Genomic DNA, 19,826 nt, shown 5'->3' on the forward strand with positions numbered 1-19,826 from the left:
CTCGCTAAGTTTCCTCACAACTAATAAATATTAATTGTTATATTCCGATAACAATAATTATATATGCAATTCGCTAAATAGACAAAGTCAAAAAATGCAAAGCTCATTGGGGTTTGCATTTGATGTATAATCCTATCTCTATCATAATTTGGATTGAGTTATCATAATTAGAATTCAAGTCTATTTCTAAATGGATAAATTTGACGTTACATCTTTTAGGTTTAACAAAAAAATACTAATTACTTATGTGCTTTAGAATTAATATCGATCTTTCTCATCTTTATTAAAGCATAGAAATTGATCATTTTACATTGTATTTAAACAATTTTGTCTCACTTTCATTCTCCTCTCTCCTTTTCTCTTTCTTGCACCAAGGTTTAGTGATGGCAAAATCTTCAATCATTGTTAACGATGCAAGGTGGAAGGGGGTTGTAAAGAACCTAGATCCCAAAGGTGTAGTAGCCTTACGTCCATCTCTTGAAAAACCTCAACTATGTTGGAATCATGAAGTCTTTCATCTTTCTTTTATGCAAACCTTGCAATGGATTTTTAATCAAACCCTTTTGCAAATTGAACTTCATTGAGGTTTGATTTGCACGTAAAAGTTGGGTTCCTTATCTTGACCTTGTCGACATATTTTTCTTCTTTCTTTTCCTTCTCTCTTTAGGTTTGAAGGCTATCGCTTATTGATTGCCACTAGTATATTTGCTTTTATTTTTTTTCTAAATTTTTTTCCAAGACAATAGAGAGAGATGAAGGGGGGATGTTTTAGAAATTAAAAAAAAATTAAGAATCATTTATCAACCACAATAGAAAAAGTATTATAAAAGTAAAATAAAGGGAAATTGATAATATTTATAAAAACATTAAAATAATTAATTTCTTGGTAGGCAATGTAAATTTAGAAGGGGATGGATGGTTGGAGGTTAGCCGGTCTATTCAATATTCATTGCTTGATAGGTTGTGTCGGTCTTGAAAAGATGTGGTACGTGTTTTTAGATTTAATTTTATTTCCTATTTAATTCCAAAGGGCAAAGGGTGGGGATGTCCAGTTGCAAGGTTGACTGATACACGTTAATGAACAGTGAAGAGCTGTTGCGTTCATTCTATTAGTTCTATTATTATTATTAATATTAATATTAATATATATATATACATGTATAATGTAACTTAACCAAATAATTAGCGTTAATGATAATTTAATGGTAGCCTACTAGCGTTAGCAATCGTGGTGGGGAAGGAGTGAACGAGGAGAAAGAGAGGGGGCGGGAGGGGGGTTTGCTTGCTTCCACTGCATCGACCTTTATGACGCATAAACAAACAAAACTTTTGTTGTTTGTGGTGGCATTTAAAATGTGAAGAGTGAAAGAGAGGGAGAGAGACGATGCTCATTCATTTCCTGGAAACCAACAGGAAAAAATAAAAAATAAAAAATAAAAAAACAAAAGCAGGAAAAAGGTGAGGACACTAAGCACAGAGAGAGAGAGAGAGAGAGAGAGGGAGGAGGGTCAAGATTCCAAGAAAGGCTGAAGAGAAAAATCTATATTGTAGTAGCAGACGACCTTCGCTTCTTCCTTCCTTCATTCTCTCTCCGAGATCATTCCGTTGCAGAGACAGAGAAGGGGCGACGGCCAGGCGATGGGAATCGTAACTCAGGAGGCGATCGATCAGCTCCAAGCACTCATGGAGGACCAAGGTCTCTCTCTCTTCAATTGTACCCTCTATCCTACATTCTCGCTCAGACCACCTCCATTTCTCTCCATCTCTCTCTCTCTCTCTCTCTCTCTCTCTCTCTCTTCTTTTTGCTAATCTTTTTCACTTCTTTTGGGCGAAATTTTCGGCAGTCGACGAATCATTCAAAACAACTTTCCAGGTTCCCATCTCTCTCTCCCTCTCTGCCTCTCGCTCTCTCTCGTTTACTTATATATATGTTTCTTTACTTCGTCTGATCTGCTCTTCAACAGTGCCCCATATCTCTTCAAATATTTCTTTCTTTTTTTAATGATATATTTGTTTTCTATTCTGCTGGGTCTAGATTGCTTCAATCTTTGAATATACCTCTCCTAGTTTCTGAGATTTAATACTGCCTGGTGTTCCATTTCCACAAAAAGGTTGAGAGAGAGAGAGAGAATTTATATTAGATTCCAAACAGTCAATACTTTTTTTCTTCTCTTTGAATTTATGGACCAAGAAATTGAAGAATAATAGCAAAAGGCAGTCCAATTTAATTGTTTGGCGTGAGTTGCAAGATGTGGTTACTTTCCTGGAAATTTAAAAAATTTCTTATTGTTTCATAATTGTCTTTAACTACAGTTCGCAGCAGAAAAATACTTCTTTCGCATGTTATTAATTGCTTAAAAAGTTTGCTTTTATAATTAATTGCTTCGAGGGGGCTATATACTAGATAGCGCCATGTGACATTAAGCACCCGATACTGTTAACTCCTGAATATTTGGTCACTTGTTTTCCATTGGGGCCAGTGGGAAGGGTGCTTTTGGTTCTCAAAATTATTTTTACCTAAATGTATTAAGTCTGTTCTTTTCAGAGTCATCCTCTCATCTTAGAGATCTATGTTACCGGATGCTTGGCAAACTTCATTTTAGATAATCTCAATAAAACTATTTTCAGTTCAATTTAAGACCTGCAAACGTCGTAGACAATTATATTAACCCGTTTCTACTGCGCAATGATCGTTTATAAGTTGTTGAAAGTTTTGTAGGGTCCTTGATTAGATCTGGGCACTCATTATATATTGCTGCCTGTGATTTTAATTTGGCTTTGAATGTGAGAAGAGGGAGGAATCATGCTTGGAAGCTGATAGATGTTCTCTTCAAGAGTGTGAAAAGGAACCCTTTGCCCTTGTACCAAGGATGTCAATTTATTGCAAAGCTGTTTATGATGAAACAAAAGCCCCACTGGTCGACTGTAGTTCTTCCTTCTGTAGGTTTTGAAATCAATTTACTTGGTCTCAATCAATTATTTTATAGGCTTTTGTGTGTGTGTGAATCTGTCGCAAGGTTTACCATTTCCAGCTTCACTATTTTGCATTTAGTTGCAACTGAAAATCTACATCCTGTAGGCATAGGTTACACTAGCCCTTCTTGGTGTTGCAATAGTTTATTTTCAGAGTGGCTTTGCAATGTGACATTAAGCCACTTCTGCTGTGAGAATCATCTAAACATATAAAGGACAACTTTAATTTTAAAAGTGCATGCATTTGAGAGTGACAATTATGACTTGTCAAACAGATTTGATTCCCTAAAGCTCAAGGATGCATTATTCAGATTAACTGGAGAGGTCCAAGTATTCAAGATTTATCTGCATATGTACAGATCTTGAGCAAAAGAAAACATTAGTTTTGTTGAGAGGCCCAAATAATGTACATGAGAGGCGATTTTTCGTCTTACATCTGTTGGTTCTGCATCCTGCTTGGATTTAAAGCAATTCAGAATCGTTAGAGATGTCCCCTCTCCAGGTATGCAATCATATACTTTGAGGGCGAGCCTTGGTTGCTCTTTTATGACTAGAGGGTCATGGGTTCAAGTTATGGAAGCCACCTCTTTAAAAATGAGAGGAAAGCTGTGTAATAATATGACCCTGTAAAGAGAAGGGTCTTGTGCACTGGGGACATTTTTATTCTATGCTATCATATATTTTATATTGCATGCTGTTGGATTAAGACTGAGTTCTCCTGTTAAAAATCTAAAGAAATTCACTTTTAGTGTTGCTATGTTTCATTTAGGGCTATATTCTGATGTATGAGATGCTTTTCTGATATCTTGAGTTTATTATATGAAGTTTCATTCAAAATTCTGGTATGCAGAATATTCATCAGGGTCGTCCAGCTGATACTTTGGCCCGTTTCCTCAAAGCAAGAGAAGGAAATGTCACCAAGGCCCACAAAATGGTTAGACTGATTTCTTTTTGAACATTTTATTTCTCAAAAGCTGTCAAGTTTCGAAAAGGAGGCGTAGCCTTGTGTTTTCTTTATCGAATTATTAAGTGGTTCTTATGTGATATTTCAGTTGGTTGATTGTTTGAAGTGGAGGGTTGAGAATGAGATAGATTATATTCTAGAGGTAAGTGAATCTTCACTCAGGAGCTGTATCATTTTAATGTTAATAGTTCATGTAAACAAATGGTGGATTTGACTCTTGGCTATGAATTTGAACTTACTACTGAAACTTTATGTGATGTTAAGATTCTTTTATTGCTACTTTTTCCCCAAAACTGGAGGATAGATTTTATGTTCGGATTAGTTTAAGCTTTTTGAAAAATTGAAGGGTCTAAATTTTGTGTCAATGTGTAAATGCAACAATTATGTATGTTAAGAATGTTGGTGGTTTTGCTTTTAAGTTGTGACTTAAAACCATATTTTAGTGCCAGATATTTTTGAACATCTTGTCTTAGCACATCTACAGTTCTATGATCAACTCACTGCAAATACTAATGGTCATACTCTGGTACTCATGTTTGTTGGTCTTCTCAGTGGAATCTGTGAGTTTTTTCTGTACTAACAATCATTTATTTTGAGCTCTTAAAAAAGCAATAATTTATAGTTCTAATCAGGTCTGTGGAACTTCACAAAGACGATTATATAGGGGCACTAGTGCCTTCTCCTTTTTTTCACTTCTCTAACTTTTTTAGCATGTTGATTCCTATAAGTTACTTGTATCCTTTATCTAATGTTTGAAAAATGTTGTTACAACACCTTTATAAGAATTGATCTGGGTGTCTCTATAAAAGTTGCAAGCCAACAATGTTATAATTGTGATTTTTTATTCTTTATGTTCTTTTTGGCAATTTCTTGACAGAAGGAAGTTGTATTCTGTGCATGATATCTAGTGAATGACTCAGTCCATTCTAATTTTTGATGCCATTTTTATATACAGAAACCCATTGTTCCTGCTGTATATAGAGCAATACGTGATTCGCATCTTATAGGATTATCAGGTTACTCAAGAGAGGTACTTGATTAATTTTTCAATTTGCAGAATTTATATTTTCAAAGGCACTGTATCTTGCTGGAGCTTCCAGTGCAAAACTTATCCATAGTCAAAGAAAATGATTGCATTTTACCATGTATGCATGTACTGACATTTGATCACATTCTCTGTGACAGGGCCTTCCAGTTTTTGCTATTGGTGTAGGACTCAGCACATTTGACAAGGCATCAGTAAGGACTGATTTTTAATTCCCCATTAATAAAAAAATTTGTTGTGTCTCTTTCATTTAAGAGAACTTCCAGTCTGCCACTCGTGGGAAGGCTACATGAGGGTGCAATATGTGGTGTTTGATTAATGTATTATACATCCAAATAGGATTATCACAATTCAAAACACCAATGCTGTAAAAACTGGACTGGTGACTGGTTGGATTGGGAAAAACTAGTAACCAGTCCCTAGAAGGTTCAGTTTAGCAGAAAAAGCTGGTTGATAAAAAACTGGTTGATTTTTGGCCTAATCAGGTGCTTAAACTGAGAACCAGGTGACCCCTCCCAGTTCAACCACCCTCTCCTCTCCACCCTTTTCCCATTCAATCCCCAATTCCCCTCAATCAATCAGATGTGAAAACTCATAACCTGAAAAATCAAGTCAAAACCTCAATTGATCAACAATATTCCCTCAATCAATCATCACCGGAATGTCAGTTGATCTTTGCTACCCTTTCTTTGATTTTCTGCCACAAAATTGCCATCGCTGCAACCTTGAATGCCCTTCTTCTCTGCCTAGTTGACAACACTATCAGGTAGCTCCTTGCTTTGTTTGTTTAGTGTTTAGGCTTCCATTGCTGCATCTGTAATGTGTAACTCCTCCTCCTCTGGAAAATTGATTGAAATCTGCTGGGAAAGTTTGTTGGTGAAGGTAGGCAATGGGGGAGGTGTTGGTGGAAAGAGCAGATTTGGCTTGATTTGAGCTTTCCTTGCCTTTGAGTTGAGTTTGGACTCTTTGCTACCCCCTTCCCTTCTCTCATTATTTTTCTCTTTCACTCAATCACCATTTTTGAAGTTTTGAGAATGTGGCCTTGGGGTCATGTCTCCACTGCCCTCTTCCCTTTAATTACTAACTAACAACAAAAAAAACATAGATGATACACCTAACAGCACTGTATTTTTAATATTTAAAACTAATTATTTATGTAATTTTTAATTATTATGATAATTTTAAAGCTAGTGATAATAGTTTTATTATTTTCAAAAATAAAGATATGAGATTTTTTTTTAAGGGTATTGCATAAATACCTCCTGTGGTTTGACCCATTCGGGTTGACACGCCCTATGCTTTAAAATTGGCAATGAAAGTCCTTGGTGCTTTCAATTCTTTCCACGCACGCCCCCTCTATCAACTCTAATAGCTAATACCATCTATTTTGAGTTGAAACAATGTCGTTTTGTGTTGGGTAGCCCCTAATTAAATCATATTTAACTAAAAAGAAAACAAAAAAATAAATAAATAAATAAATAAAAACTGCCAGCTTGGAAATCCATCATTTCCACATATGGGTTTCCCAGTCGGCCGAAGTTGGTGAGCCATCACCTGCTGCAAGAACTGCCCAAAGCTTGAAGCAATGAGTGACCTCTCACTTTCAGCGAAAACTGACCAAGCTGGAAGCAAATGGGTGAGAACCCATCTCTTTCCGGTATGGATTAAGAGAAGTGAGAACCCATTGCATTCTGTGATGGGTTCTATTCGAGAAGAATCGACATTGATTTTGAGGGAAAAAGAAGTTTGATCTGCTTCCCAAATCAAAGGATGGCTTAACTCATACACTTCCACACATATATGTACAGATATATACATCTCCATTGACTTCTTTTTCTTTGCCTTCTTTGCCTATTCATCCTCATCTTTGTTTTTGATTCTTCGTCTTCTTCTCCAAAAAGCCATCAATGTTGATTTTGGAACCCATCACTGGTGATTCTTTATATTTTTTGTTTTTATTTGGTCAAATTTAGATTGAAATTACTTAATTAACATAGGTTAGTTTAATAGGGTTTAAGGTAACGATGTTGTTGTGATGGGTTGGGTGGGCGCACAAAGAATTGAAACCATTGGGACTTCTAGGGCCAATTTTAAAGTATAGTAGGGTTCCACGCAAATGGTCAAACCGCAGGGTCTGTCAAATTTACCCTTTTTCTAAATACTATTTTCAAGATAATTGAGGACCTAGAACTAAATAAAGTTGCTAACAACTACAGTATGATATTAACATTTTTTTTTATACTTTCAGATTAGTTTTAATTTTTATATATCTTTATTTATTTGATAAAAACACACTTTGCTCCTATCATTCACCCCCTAACTTTCTCCCCCTTTCAGTTCGATACCCTAGTGCTGTTTCTGAACATTGCAAAACATTGTAGTTTTTGCCTCATGTCTCTCATATGCAGGAAGTCATGTAGGGAAAATGCAGAGTAACTTCATTCTGTTGATTCCCACATGAATGCTAGAAGGAAGCACTTCTTAATCATATTGATTGCCACAATACCCATGAACAATAACACTCTAAAGTGGGAGAAGAGTATATTCTCAGAATTTTTATTCAAACTAGTTTTCAAAGCTTCATGGGGTTGTGCTTAAATTTTTAAAATAAATCCGATTTTTTTACTAGAATAACACCCATTTTAGAAGATTTTCCAAAATAGCATCCCCTTCAAAATTATTACTGACACAGAATCCTCCAACGTGTCGCCAGCCATGTAGGAGGGTGTTCTTGCATGGCATCAATAAAGTAAAACTAATTGTGGTACCAGGGGTTGTGCTCCCACACTAAGAGAAATTTCTGCAGGTGTTAGAAAATCAAGGGTGACAAAGAACTCCTGGTACCACCAGCCATTCTTTCCAAGAACCGCTGGTGACACCATGGCTTATGCTCCCACACTTAGAGAAATTAAATCTAGGGTGATGAAGAACCCTTGGTGTCACCAGTGATTCTATTTTGCCTTGGATTTTCCCACAATTAGAGAAATTTCTCGTGTGGAATTATAACCCCTCATACCACTAACTTTTTTGCTTTGTTGATGCCGCATGCCACCTCTCTCATTTATTGCTGGTGACGTGTGAGAGAATTCTCGGTTTGTAATAATTTTGAAATAGATGCTATTTTGGTAATTTTTTTAAATGGGTGCTGTTCTAGTCAAAATTTAATAAATCCTTTAGCTTGTGTGCCTGTTTGGTAAGGCCTTTCGTCATCAGTGGCTGTCACCAACAACCACCAAACAACCATCCTCGAGCAATTTCCAATTGCCAGTACGACACCCAGAACCCTCTGATAGTTGTGATGGTGACTCCTAGAATGCTCTGGGAATCGCTTTGGTGAATTGCTGAAGGAGTAACATGCAGCAAATTTTTTTTTCTCTGTGGGGTTAAGGGGGATACAAACTAAAAAAATCAAACACAAAACTGAACACTAACTATAGTTGTCAAATGTTTTAAGTTTTTATCTTTTAAATGAAAATGAAAATTAAACATAAGAAAATGAAAAGTAAGCCTCTCATTATGCAATAACCAAGGAAATTAATTGAATGTAGAATTTTGACCATTAATAATAAGTAATAACTAACGAAATAGTATTATGGATTTTGTGCAAGACTAATTGTAAAATGCTAAGTTTCCTAAAATGAAAAAATCATGAACTTGAAGCCCTAAAAGTTGGAATTTTGACAGATTCTTTTCATGTTCCATTGCATAGCTCAGGTCTCACTTTACAAGACAGCCAATCAGACTGCAAAGTTTCACACTATTTTGTAATAGAATGACTTCATTTTTTTTTTGGATCATTCTCCCCAAGTTTGAAGACTCATCCGAGTTCCAAATATGAGGCAACCAACTCTCTGGACTGCTTTTCTTCCAAAGATCTTACTAACCATGCTTGAAGTATGGTTTTGAGAACTATAAGTATTGGATACTTGACATGTGGTATATGATACGGGATGTGTTTCTGTGCTGGTTTGAAAATATATAATTTTCCTTGAAAAAGTAAAGAATCTAAGAAATGCAAAATCTAGCTGTGTACTGGTCTGATGTAAGAATTAGATGATAGCCCATTCCATGTAAAACAGTTAGTTGCAATTAATAATATGTTGATTAGGTATAAGTTAACAATCATGTTCAAATGTCACTTTTTACATGTTCATTTTCTAAATATGACATGTTATCTTCCATGCTAACTATAACAATAAATTTGAAGCTGGGTGTATGCTGAGGTGTGCAAAAATACCTTCTGATGTTTTATTTTAGTAAATCCTTGTAGTTCAAAGGACGCCTCTGATGTATGAGGTTTCATGCTTTGTGAGGGTTGGGGGAGTCTTGTGCATTGGGATGCCCTTTGTGTTTCTTTATCCTTCTAGTTCATAAATACTTGTGTGTTTTCATTGTGGCAGGTGTTTTCGATTATTTTTTATTGTTAGCTTTTCTTTCCTTGTGGGAGGAAAATTTATACTCACAGTTTTTTATCATATATATATATCTTTAAATTTCTTATAAAAAAATTTCTTCATGAATAGTTTACATGTATTTCCTTGAATTTCAGGTCAATTACTATGTTCAGTCACATATTCAGATCAATGAGTATCGGGATCGTGTCATTTTGGTGTGTTGATATTAAACCACAATTTTTTTTTTTTATAAGTTTTTTTCTTTCTTTCACTACATGTTTTAACTTGTTGACCTTGTCATAGCCTTCTGCTACAAAAAAATATGGAAGGCATATTAGCAAATGTTTGAAGGTTTTCGATATGACTGGTCTGAAGCTTTCTGCATTGAGCCAAATCAAGGTATCCTGGCACTGTTGGTAGAAGCTTCTTTCTTTAATTTTCTTTCTCAATTTGATCCTCCTTCATTCAGTGCTGACAAATGCCCTCTTACTTGATTGTTGCTGCATATTATATGCTTTTCTTAGCTTTCCATCACCGTATAATCTTTCCTTAACAATAGATATTCTTATACCTGTTCTCTCTATATTTAGTCAAAGCTCTTCGGCGACAGAATCATTGGGTGTTATTTATGCAATTTATGTAGGACAGAGCTGGTATTATGGAATAATTACTTATTTAGGTTAGAAGGTTAGGGAAAATTATTGGAAAGACTAGTGGGCTGGTGGCCAAAGTTTGGAGGAAAAACAAGGCTGAGAACTTGAATTTAGGGGCTGAAACAGGTGTGGAAACTGGGTTAGGAAAATAATAATCTGAAATTGAAAGATTAGGAATGAGAGAGAGAACTAGCTTCTAGGCATCACGCCTAGGGTTTCATAGGGGTATCATGCCTAGGGTAGAATTGCATCCAGACAATTCAAAGAAAGCATAATATGCTCAGGGACAATTGTAGTTAATTGTTACATTTACTACTGAAAAAGAGAAAGTAGTACTTGTTTATAGAGCTAGGTATCACTATTCTTGTTGGGCTTAAAAAATATTTTTTTATTAGGAAAACCAAATAAAACTGGAAGGACTAATAATAAGACTAGGAAAAAACGGCAAATAATACCTAAAAATAAAGCTTGAACACACAAGTAGAGTTAACAGAAGACCCCATGAAACATGATGTAGAGTGACAAAAATATCCTAATGCATAAAACATCAAAACTAACCCTTAAAGGAGCTCCCAGGTGGGTCCTTCATCCAAAACATCCCAAATCAATGATTGGGCCTCAGAACTAGTTTTAAGACCCCTCCTTATACGTCTTCAGAGGCTGCTACCAAGGTCCTCCATCATCATTTTCCTTATTCTGATTGTTTATATGGTACTGATGGTATGTTCTTGGTTATTATGCAGCAATGTTTTTCTAAGGAGCAGATATCTGTTCTTTTTATTTTTGGGTAAAAATAATAGTAAATTACACTAGCCACCCCTGAGGTTTGGCATAATTGCAGAGACCATCCCTTTAGTTTGAGCAATTACACTCAGTACCCGACTTTCAAAACCCAGTGCAAATAACCCCATCGTTAGACAGCCATCAGCTTGCGCTGACAGGTTTTGATGATGCCAAAATCTATTACAGGTGCCTCCTTACAGGTTTTAACCTAGTTACAGATCGCACCCTTGTGGTTTTCTTGAATCACATTCAATACCCCTCTACTATTGTATATTTACCAAAAAGAACCCTGCCTTGGCTGCGGGTAAAACCAGACGTTATTTTGGATTCCAGAGATGTTACCCACCATTTTTAGCTACTCTCTTTAACGAAAATGACAAATATTACTTATTTCAGCTCCTTTTTCTTGCTCTCCTACTTATGCAGATTTTGTGTGTGCGTGCAGTTGTTAACCATTATTTCTACAATTGATGACCTGAACTACCCGGAGAAGACACTTACTTACTACATTGTGAATGCTCCATATATATTTTCAGCATGTTGGAAGGTTTGCCTCGACTACTTCTTCCTTATTTTGTACTTCCTAACATATTTTTTTATTTCTTCTCTGAATTCTTCTCTAAGACATCATTACAAGTTAGGCAGTCAAATATCAATTGGGGAAAACATATATGCATTTGCAGTGCGACACAGCTTGGATTTTCTGACATGCTATCATTCTAAAACCTGAACTCTTTACAGGTTGTGAAGCCTCTTCTGCATGAGAGGACCCGCCAAAAAGTGCAGGTATTGTCAGGATGTGGACAAGATGATTTGTTGAAGGTAATGCAAGCCTCTTTAAGCAACTAGGAACCGCTGTTTCAATACGATAAACAATTTTGTAGTATTCTCCTGAATTCCTGTTACCTTGTCATTAAAGAAAGGATGTATGTGCAGAAATTGTTGTTTGTCTGACCTAAAACCATCAAAGGCCAACTGTTCTGAAGTTCACCACTGCCACAAAACAGCATTCTTATGAGTAAAAACTGCACCAACTTGTTGCATTAACATGTTCATTTTCTGTAGGTAATGGACCATGCATCCCTCCCACATTTTTGCAGAAGAGAAGGCTCTGGATCTTCCCGACATGCAAGTGACAATTGCTTTTCCTTGGATCATTCCTTTCATCAAGAGCTCTACAATTACATTAAGCAGCAATCCGCAATGCGCAAACCTGTCAGACCAGTCAAACAGGGATCTGTTCATGTGGCTTTGCCAGAGTCGGGTTCGGAAGATATGGATATTGGCAAGGCCCTGGAATCTGAGTTACAGAAGTTTGACAATCAGCATAAGCTCAATGGCTCGTTAGAGGACCTAAAAATCAACCATGACTAGAAATAGGGATCTTCATTTCGTATGTCCTGTCTCTATCCCTGTCTCTCTCTCTCTCTCCAACACCAGGTGCAAGAGGACTTGTGCACTGGTAGAGATCTGCAGTTACAGTGAATATGGCGGTTGCTGCAGTAGCTACCTCAAAGAGAGGTTTCCCGGGGAGGATTGGAGAAGCTGTAATGGCTTGTGTTAAGCTTAGAATGTTAGGTGGGTAATCAACAGTTTGTTCGCTGGCAGCCTAAAATATATGGGCAGAGAACGGTAGGTAGCGTTGTTCTGTGTACTAAACTAATTTAGTAGCTAATAATTAATGTAATCTGTATAGAGAAGTTCAAACTGTTGCAAGGCATAGGTGAAGTGTTAAAGCTCCAACCGGCTCCTGACTAAGTTCAATTGATGATTGATCTCTTTCCCCTATCTTGGTGCTAGCAGCAGCATGTTCAAATGGGACCCAGAAAACGTGGATCCAACATCTTGGGATGTTCAATGAAATTCAGAGCCCATTGAGCTGTGCAGAACAAGGCAGCTGTCTTTTCTTTTCTTTTTTTTACTTTTTTTGACAAAAGAACTTTTGATAATAATATTGATGTCCTGGAAATTGCACCCGTATCCGGTTAAAAAGCAGGCATTGGAGTAGAAATGGATTTGAACCAAGATGAAAAGGCAAGGAAGTCGCTCAAAATCAAGCAGGTGAAGACCCACTCGGTCAAATGATCGAGTGAGTGGGGAGCCTTTCTCCCCAAAAAGACATGACTCACTCGGTCATATGATCAAGTGAGTAGGGGGCCCTTATCCTTCTCTCTCTTCTATCCTGCAAGGCATGTAGAAGCTAGGCCACTCGGTCAAATGACGGAGTAGGTGTCACTCACACCTCATTCCTCGGATACACTATTACGGTCGTAAAACTCTTGGAATGGGCCCCAAAGCTCTCGAGACAGTTGCGAAACTCTTAGGATAGGCTACGAAACCCTTGGGATGAGCCCTGAGACTCTTGAGATGGCCACCACGTGCTCTCTATTTCTCTTCTCTATAAATAAGAGGCTCCGCCCCCTACCTTAGGTACGCTCTCTCTGGTACTTTGAATACACTCTTGTGCTTTTGCTCTCGAGAACTGATTTAAGTATCGGAGGGTTTGAGCGGGGACACTCACCTGCGCCCCTAACCGTGCGTTCGTCTTACAGGTCACTCGGTCCTCAAGAGTCACTCGGTCATCAGAAAGTCTTCCATCAGATTCAAAAAAGTCTCTCGTTTATTAGGTCTCTCGTTCAAAAGATCCTGAAAGTCTCTTATCACTTAGTATACACAAGACTCTTAAGACACTTGGTGACGAGACTCGTAGGACTCTCAAGACACTTAGTGACGAGACTCTCAAGACTTTCAAGACTCTCAGGATCCCCGGGACTCATTAAGACTCTATACTCTTGAGATTCTCGTGATACACATTGTATTCTCCCATGATTAAAAATAAATTGTTGTATTTTGGCAACAACAATTGACGTCGTCTGTGTGAAGAAAGATAAAAAGTCAACTTAAAGTATGGCAAACACCCGTAGACATGGACAAACTCTCTCTCAAGACGTAGAAACACGCTCACTTCCACGGGACTCCCAGCAATAGGGAGCACACTCACCTCCACGGGACTCTCACCCATAGGGAGCACCTCCACCTCCTCCAAACTCAGCCACAAGGAGATGCTTGCACTACTCCCCTGAATCCACAGGTGGGGTACCAGCTAGCCCCGCCTCCGCTTAACATCGGCTCACAGGCATACCCCACTAATTAAGCTAGGACTTCGCGACAGTCGCTGCTTATGGTCTCGTGGGATGAGTATGAAGCCTTAAGACAACAACATGTTGAAGGTATGCAATCACTTCGGGACATGGCTCGGATACTCTAAAGCATGATGCTTGGAGGGACACTACTCGATAGCTTGAGAAGGTTTATGCTGGAACCTATGCAACCATATGAGTCTCAGCCTGATTTGGGAGCCGATTCCAATCAGGAAGCCACTCCCGACTCTCATTCTTAGTCTTCTCATTGTCGGGAGAATAGGCCGAGATCACCACCGCCACGGAAGAATCCCCATGCTGCGCCCAAAAGAAATGATAATCTGTGAATGAAGGATGGAGCGAGGAGACCACAAAAGGGGAGGTACCATGAAATCGTGGCCAATATGCCAACGAGGGGAAGACAAGATAACCAAATAGCAGCAAGTATACGGGATGATATGAAAATGGTAGTTGAAGAGGTACTTGAACGGAAGAAATTAATCCCAGCCGTAGAGGAACAACAACGCACAAAATTTTCCTTTACTACAGATATATTAGAGAAGCCATTGCCTAGGAAATTCAAGATGCCCCAAGTCGCTCCCTATTTCAGCAAGGATGATCCTTACGATTATATTCAAAACTACGAGTCATTAATGTTATTGCACGAATGGGACGATGACATAATGTACTGGGCCTTCTTTCTAACTCTAACAGGACATGCTCGAACTTGGTTCAACAGTTTACCTGAGGCCTCTATCTCATCGTTTGGGTAGCTTATAACAGAATTTATTAAGGCCTTTGTAATTAACAGTTGAAGGAAAAAAGATGCTACATACTTACTCAGTATTAGACAGGGGAATAAAGAAATTGTGTCAGTATGTGGACAGATTTCAAAATGTCACTCTCGAAGTTCACGATTTGCTGGTTGAGGTGGCAGTGTCTGCCATGCTCCATAGGACACGTCTAACCTCACTTCAGAAGTCATTATCCCTGGACCCCCCAACGTCCCTGACAGACTTGTTCATTAGAGCAAACTGATACATCCTCCACATTGAGATCATGAGAACTATGGGGGGGGGGGGGGGGGGAATAAAGACAAGGAGCACGAAGGAGAAGAAGACTCTATCCGGCAACATGAGTGGGCTAGGACAATAGATGCACCTAGACTTCAGTTTAATCACTACACCAGGCTTCTGCAGCCTCGGTCAGCCATACTTGCGGCAATAGAGAGGGTAGGTCTCCTCAAGTTACCTCATAGAGTTGGTAAACCCATGGGAAGAAATCAAGAAGAATATTGCAGGTACCACAGTGTAATATCCGGTATTACATGGTATTGAAAATAAATAAATTTGGATTATTTTGGTAAGACCTCGGGTGGTCCGGAAAGCCTAAGGGTCAATCTCGATAAACTAATTAATAAAATTACCGAATTGGCGACCGGGAGTGCCTCTGGACTTGGATGTCCAGGGAAGGGGGCAAGAGATTGGTGAGCATCTTGAGATGAGGATAATGACGCTGGAAGCAGTCCGATCGGGAATAATTTTCGAATTTAATTCTGTATAAGCTCGAAGGGGTGCAAATACCGAATAGTCGCAAGGGACTTCCGAGAAGCTGAGGGGACCCTAGGGGTGGTCCGATTTTGCGAGTAAGGCAACCCTGAAGCGTCTTCGGGTCAAATAGAGGTCCCACGCAGGCGTAGGGACAAAATCGATATTTCTGATTAAGTGTCGGTAAATAATTTTGAGAAAATCAATAATCTAATTGGCTTGAGGGTAATTAATTTAGGTCTTGGAGGGCCCAAATGATATTATTGAAAGTCTTAAGTGTAATTAGTAGATTCCCAAGTGAGATAATTAAGAAAATGGGGGATTAAGAGTGTAATTAAATTAAATATGTAATTATATATATATATATATAAATAGGCGTGAGGAAGCTTCCTTGAAGCTTCACGCCTCTGATATTGAAATGGCCGAAATAATCAGCTCGTGTAAGGTGGAGAAGTGGCCGAGAGAATGAGATTAAGAGGGGCAAATGAGGGATTTTGGAAATTACTTAGATTTTAAGGGGATGCGCGAGCTTGCTGGGCAAGCTTCCACAGTACGCCCCCCTTGAAATTTTGAACCAGAAAGCTCACAAGAGAAAGCATGATAGCAAGACCGAGAGAGATCGAGGCCGCGAGGGTGGCCGACCGATGATCGAGCAGCAAGCAGCGATCAAAAAGCAGGGGCGCTGCAGGTAGCGAGTGGCCGGAAGAAAAAGCCATTGTGATGGCTGCCATGGCCGATGCAAGGCGGAGCAGAGGCGGACCAGCGAGGGCGCGGTGGAGCTCGTGGGGGGGGGGGGGGAGACTCGCGGTGGCGCACGACAGCTGCTTGGGTGCTTCGATGGTCGGCTGATTGACCATCACTGATGGCAGCGAAGGTGTGTGCAGGCTGCACGAGGGAGGCCACCATGGCTACTCGCGAAGGCAGCGGCCAAGGTGGATGAGGCCGGTACCTGTGGCGGCAGTGCGGCAGCTAGAGGTGGCCGGCCTATGGCCGGAGGAGATGGCAGCCCGAGCAGTGGCGGTGGCCGGCTGCGTGGGCGCACGCAAGAGGTGGAAGATGATGAACAGGAACCGGCTGCGCGCGGGAAGGAAGAAGCAGGGAAGAAGAAAGAAAATAAGGAGAAAAAAAAAAGAAGAAATAGAAAAGAAAAGGAAAAATAGAAAAAGAAATAAAAAGAAAATATGAAAAAACAGGAAAAATTCCAGAAAAATGGGGGAAAGTTCCGAAAATTAGTTTGGGGCTTGAAGAGCGTGTTAGAAGCTCAAAAATGGAATTTTGGGCGCGAGCGGCAGCTCGGGAGGCAACGTCGGCATGGGCGTTTTTTTTTGAATTTCTCTCTAGATGAGTCGAGGTAAATTAATATTTTCTTCCCAAGTTATTTACATTAAGTGAGTTAATGTAAAATAGTTATTTGTTGGATTAAACCCTGGGTCGGGGTTGTTTGGAAATTATTAAACGGCTGATGTATGCCGTGGTTGGTTGTTTGGAGATAGTGTTGATGGTGATTTTGCGATGTGTGGCGAAATTGAGGGCATTGGGTTAATGCTGGATGTTAATGAAGTTGGGTTTTTTGTGTGTTTGCCTCCAGGTTCGACCGGGAAGGCGGTGAGCCTAGAAGAGCTCGGAGTTCGGGCTGACGTTCTCGCCCGAAGCAGAGTTGAGGCTTCGAGCCAGGTAAGGGACGGCCCCATGTGGAGGTGGCCTTGCAAGTTGATAAATGTGTTTGATAATGTATTTATGTTGCATTGGCATGTAATGATTATATCTTGTGTGATGCAAGACCTAGTGGACCGGTGGCCATATGGAGGACTAGTGTGGTGGGGGCTGATAGGTTGATGCCTCAAAGCTTAGTGGGTTGTGAGGATGAGTGGATCTAGCCTCATTTGCATGCATTTGGCATACATAAACATGATTATATTCATATTTACATGCATTGTACCCTTACTGAGTCTTTATGACTCGTGAGATTTTACCTCATGTGTAGATGATGCAAGTCCAGATGCAAGCAGGGATGGTGCCGGGAGGCTGTTGTGGCAATTAACCTGTTGCCTGAGATGTGTTGTTGTGTAATCTCCTGTAATTTTTATATGTATTCATGTAATTGAATGTAAACGATATTGAGCACTAGATGTATTTAATTGTTGAAATCATCGTAGTGTGAAAAATGATTGTGAGATTGTTCGTGGTATATGGCTTAGTTGGTAAAGCCAAGTTTCGGATCGAGTAAAGATCAACGAGGTATGTTCTTATAAATCCCCAATACTCAGCGAAATGTTTATTATGCTAACTTTGTGCCTGGGTCACATTTGGCTTGCTATGGGGCGAGCTGAAGAGAGGTGAAGGTCACTCGGGTTTCGGGTCTCAGTCCGTTGAGTTTTTTCTTGTTTGTGTTGAGACCGATTCTTGAGTGGAGCGAAAGGAAGGACGAAGCCTAGTTCCCACCCAGGGCGTTTCCTGTTGAAACATAATCCAACCCTCAGTTGTGATTTGATAGGTGAGTAATCCGGTCGATTATTTGTCGGTGGCGCCCGTAAGTGGGAGCGGGTCGTTACACACAAGACTCGCGGACATTCTACAGATCAATGTAGATAATTGAAAAATCATATTGAAATGCTTATCTGGGAAGGGTATCTACAAAGATTTGTACGGAATGAAGAAGAAGAAGGTAGGGAGCCTCGACGAAGGGAAGACATGCGTGAGGGGTAAGAAAGACAAAACCAAAGACAATAAGAGAGGGGAAGGGATCACAGGCAAGACTTCCATTTAGATAATGAACTGACCCACCAAGCCATCCATGTTATTTCTGGTGGGGAAACTCTGGCTGGAGACACTTCAACCTCATGAAAGCCATATGCTCATCAGGCTTACAAGGTTAATTCAGTGATGGAGATTAGAGATGATAAGGAGCCAATTACATTCACTCTTATCGACAGAGGAGATATAATACTTCCACATGACGATCCGATGGTAATCTCTGTGGTTCAATGGTTATTGAAACACCTTATCAGTAGAATCTTGGTGGATAGCAGCAGCTCTATTAACCTCATCTATTGGAATTGCTTTGAAAAAATGCATATATCCCACAATTGGTTAAAGAAAGTGTCATTTCCCCTGTACATCTTCACCGGGGAAGTTGTCTCAGTAGCAGGGTTTATTTAGTTACCAATCATATTGGGCTCAGATCCCCAAAGCGTGACTCGGCAGGCGAACTTTATGGTGGTCAAAGCACCTTCAACAGCATACAACATGATCTTAGGCCTACCCTTGCTCAATGATATAAGGGCTGTTGTGTCCTTTTGTTACTTATTGATGAAGTTTCTCACGCTCAAAGGAGTAGGATAGGTTTGAGGGGATAAAAAAAAGGCATGCACCTGCTATGTGTCATCTACAAAGGAAAAAAGGACTGATGAGACTTTATTTATTGCTGAACAGGCCATTCACAAATCTTTGGCAGGAGTGACCGCCCATAAGCCTCCGGCTAGTCAAAAAGTTAAAAGCAATACACTTTGAGTGAAATTGATCTCGAGAAGTTGACATATGTCGGCTCACAACATCTAGCACTGATAAAGCAGGAGATTGTAAAGTGTCTTCGAGAAAACTTGGATATCTTTGCTTGGACACCAGATGACATGCCCGGGATTAGCCTAGACGTGATATGTCATCATCTGAAAATAGATCCTCAGTTTAAGCTTGTCCGACAGACAAAGCGAAATAGTGCCCTTGATACGCTGCCAACACTAGAAGAGGAAATCGATAAATTGCTAAAGGCGGGATTCATTCGAGAAATGTTGTAACCTAAATGGTTGGCGAGCGTTGTTATGGTCAAGAAGATCAATGGGAAGTGGCATGTGTGTGTGGATTTCACTAACCTCAACAAGGCGTGTCCCACAGATTCTTACCCACTGCCTCGAATTGATCGGTCAATGGACGAAACACTAGGATATCAACAACTGAGCTTCTTGGACGCATTCTCAAGATATTATTAGATAATGATGCACTGGCCAGACTAGGAAAAATGTTGTTTATTACAGAGAAGGGAATATATTACTACAAGGTCATGCCCTTCGGGCTCAAGAATGTTGGGGATGAATGTAGAGAGGCATAGTCACCTTTTTTTTGTGTGTCCTTATTCTAGAAAGGTGCTGACATTCTTCCGCAGATCAAAGAAATTCAATTGGCCTTGGTGTCGATGGGATGCTGGTGTGCTTTCGGCTGTTGCAAGATGGGAGTGGCAAGGGCCCGTGGTAGGTGGTGAACAGATTGGTGTTTCATGCTTTGGTGTATTTCATCTGGAGGGAGCGCAATAACAGGTGCTTCCGTGATTAGG

At 39.6% G+C, this 19,826-nt stretch overlaps 1 protein-coding gene across 5 annotated transcripts; it reads left to right on the forward strand.

The window, feature by feature from the left end:
- Nucleotides 1-1,399: 1,399 nt before the first annotated feature.
- LOC127794256 (phosphatidylinositol/phosphatidylcholine transfer protein SFH9) lies at nucleotides 1,400-17,649 on the forward strand. 5 transcript variants are annotated; one of them, XM_052325207.1, is made up of 12 exons: nucleotides 1,400-1,696; nucleotides 1,845-1,873; nucleotides 3,249-3,475; nucleotides 3,824-3,907; nucleotides 4,026-4,079; nucleotides 4,893-4,967; nucleotides 5,123-5,176; nucleotides 9,532-9,591; nucleotides 9,680-9,775; nucleotides 11,258-11,359; nucleotides 11,554-11,634; nucleotides 11,878-17,649. In XM_052325207.1, the coding sequence occupies exons 3-12, from the start codon at nucleotides 3,461-3,463 to the stop codon at nucleotides 12,184-12,186; spliced, it is 930 nt and encodes a 309-aa protein (XP_052181167.1). In that variant the 5' UTR covers nucleotides 1,400-1,696; nucleotides 1,845-1,873; nucleotides 3,249-3,460; the 3' UTR covers nucleotides 12,187-17,649. The 5 variants fall into 5 exon arrangements, 3 of the variants coding, with proteins under 3 accessions (XP_052181167.1, XP_052181168.1, XP_052181166.1); XR_008021586.1 differs by lacking the exon at nucleotides 3,249-3,475 and having other exon boundaries at nucleotides 1,404-1,696; nucleotides 11,878-17,173; nucleotides 17,484-17,649; XR_008021585.1 differs by lacking the exon at nucleotides 3,249-3,475 and having other exon boundaries at nucleotides 1,404-1,696; nucleotides 11,878-13,242; nucleotides 13,365-17,649.
- Nucleotides 17,650-19,826: the final 2,177 nt, after the last annotated feature.

This window comes from Diospyros lotus, chromosome 2, assembly GCF_014633365.1.
Source record: "Diospyros lotus cultivar Yz01 chromosome 2, ASM1463336v1, whole genome shotgun sequence".
NCBI lineage: Eukaryota > Viridiplantae > Streptophyta > Magnoliopsida > Ericales > Ebenaceae > Diospyros > Diospyros lotus.

What these genes read in the sequence shown, in the direction of transcription:
- LOC127794256 (XM_052325206.1), top strand. Translation starts at nt 1,639, where the DNA reads ATGGGAATCGTAACTCAGGAGGCGATCGATCAGCTCCAAGCACTCATG. An exon ending in CTGCATTGAGCCAAATCAAG is followed by an intron (nt 9,776 to 11,257) that starts GTATCCTGGCAC and finishes GTGTGCGTGCAG; the next exon opens with TTGTTAACCATTATTTCTAC. An exon ending in TATTTTCAGCATGTTGGAAG is followed by an intron (nt 11,360 to 11,553) that starts GTTTGCCTCGAC and finishes AACTCTTTACAG; the next exon opens with GTTGTGAAGCCTCTTCTGCA.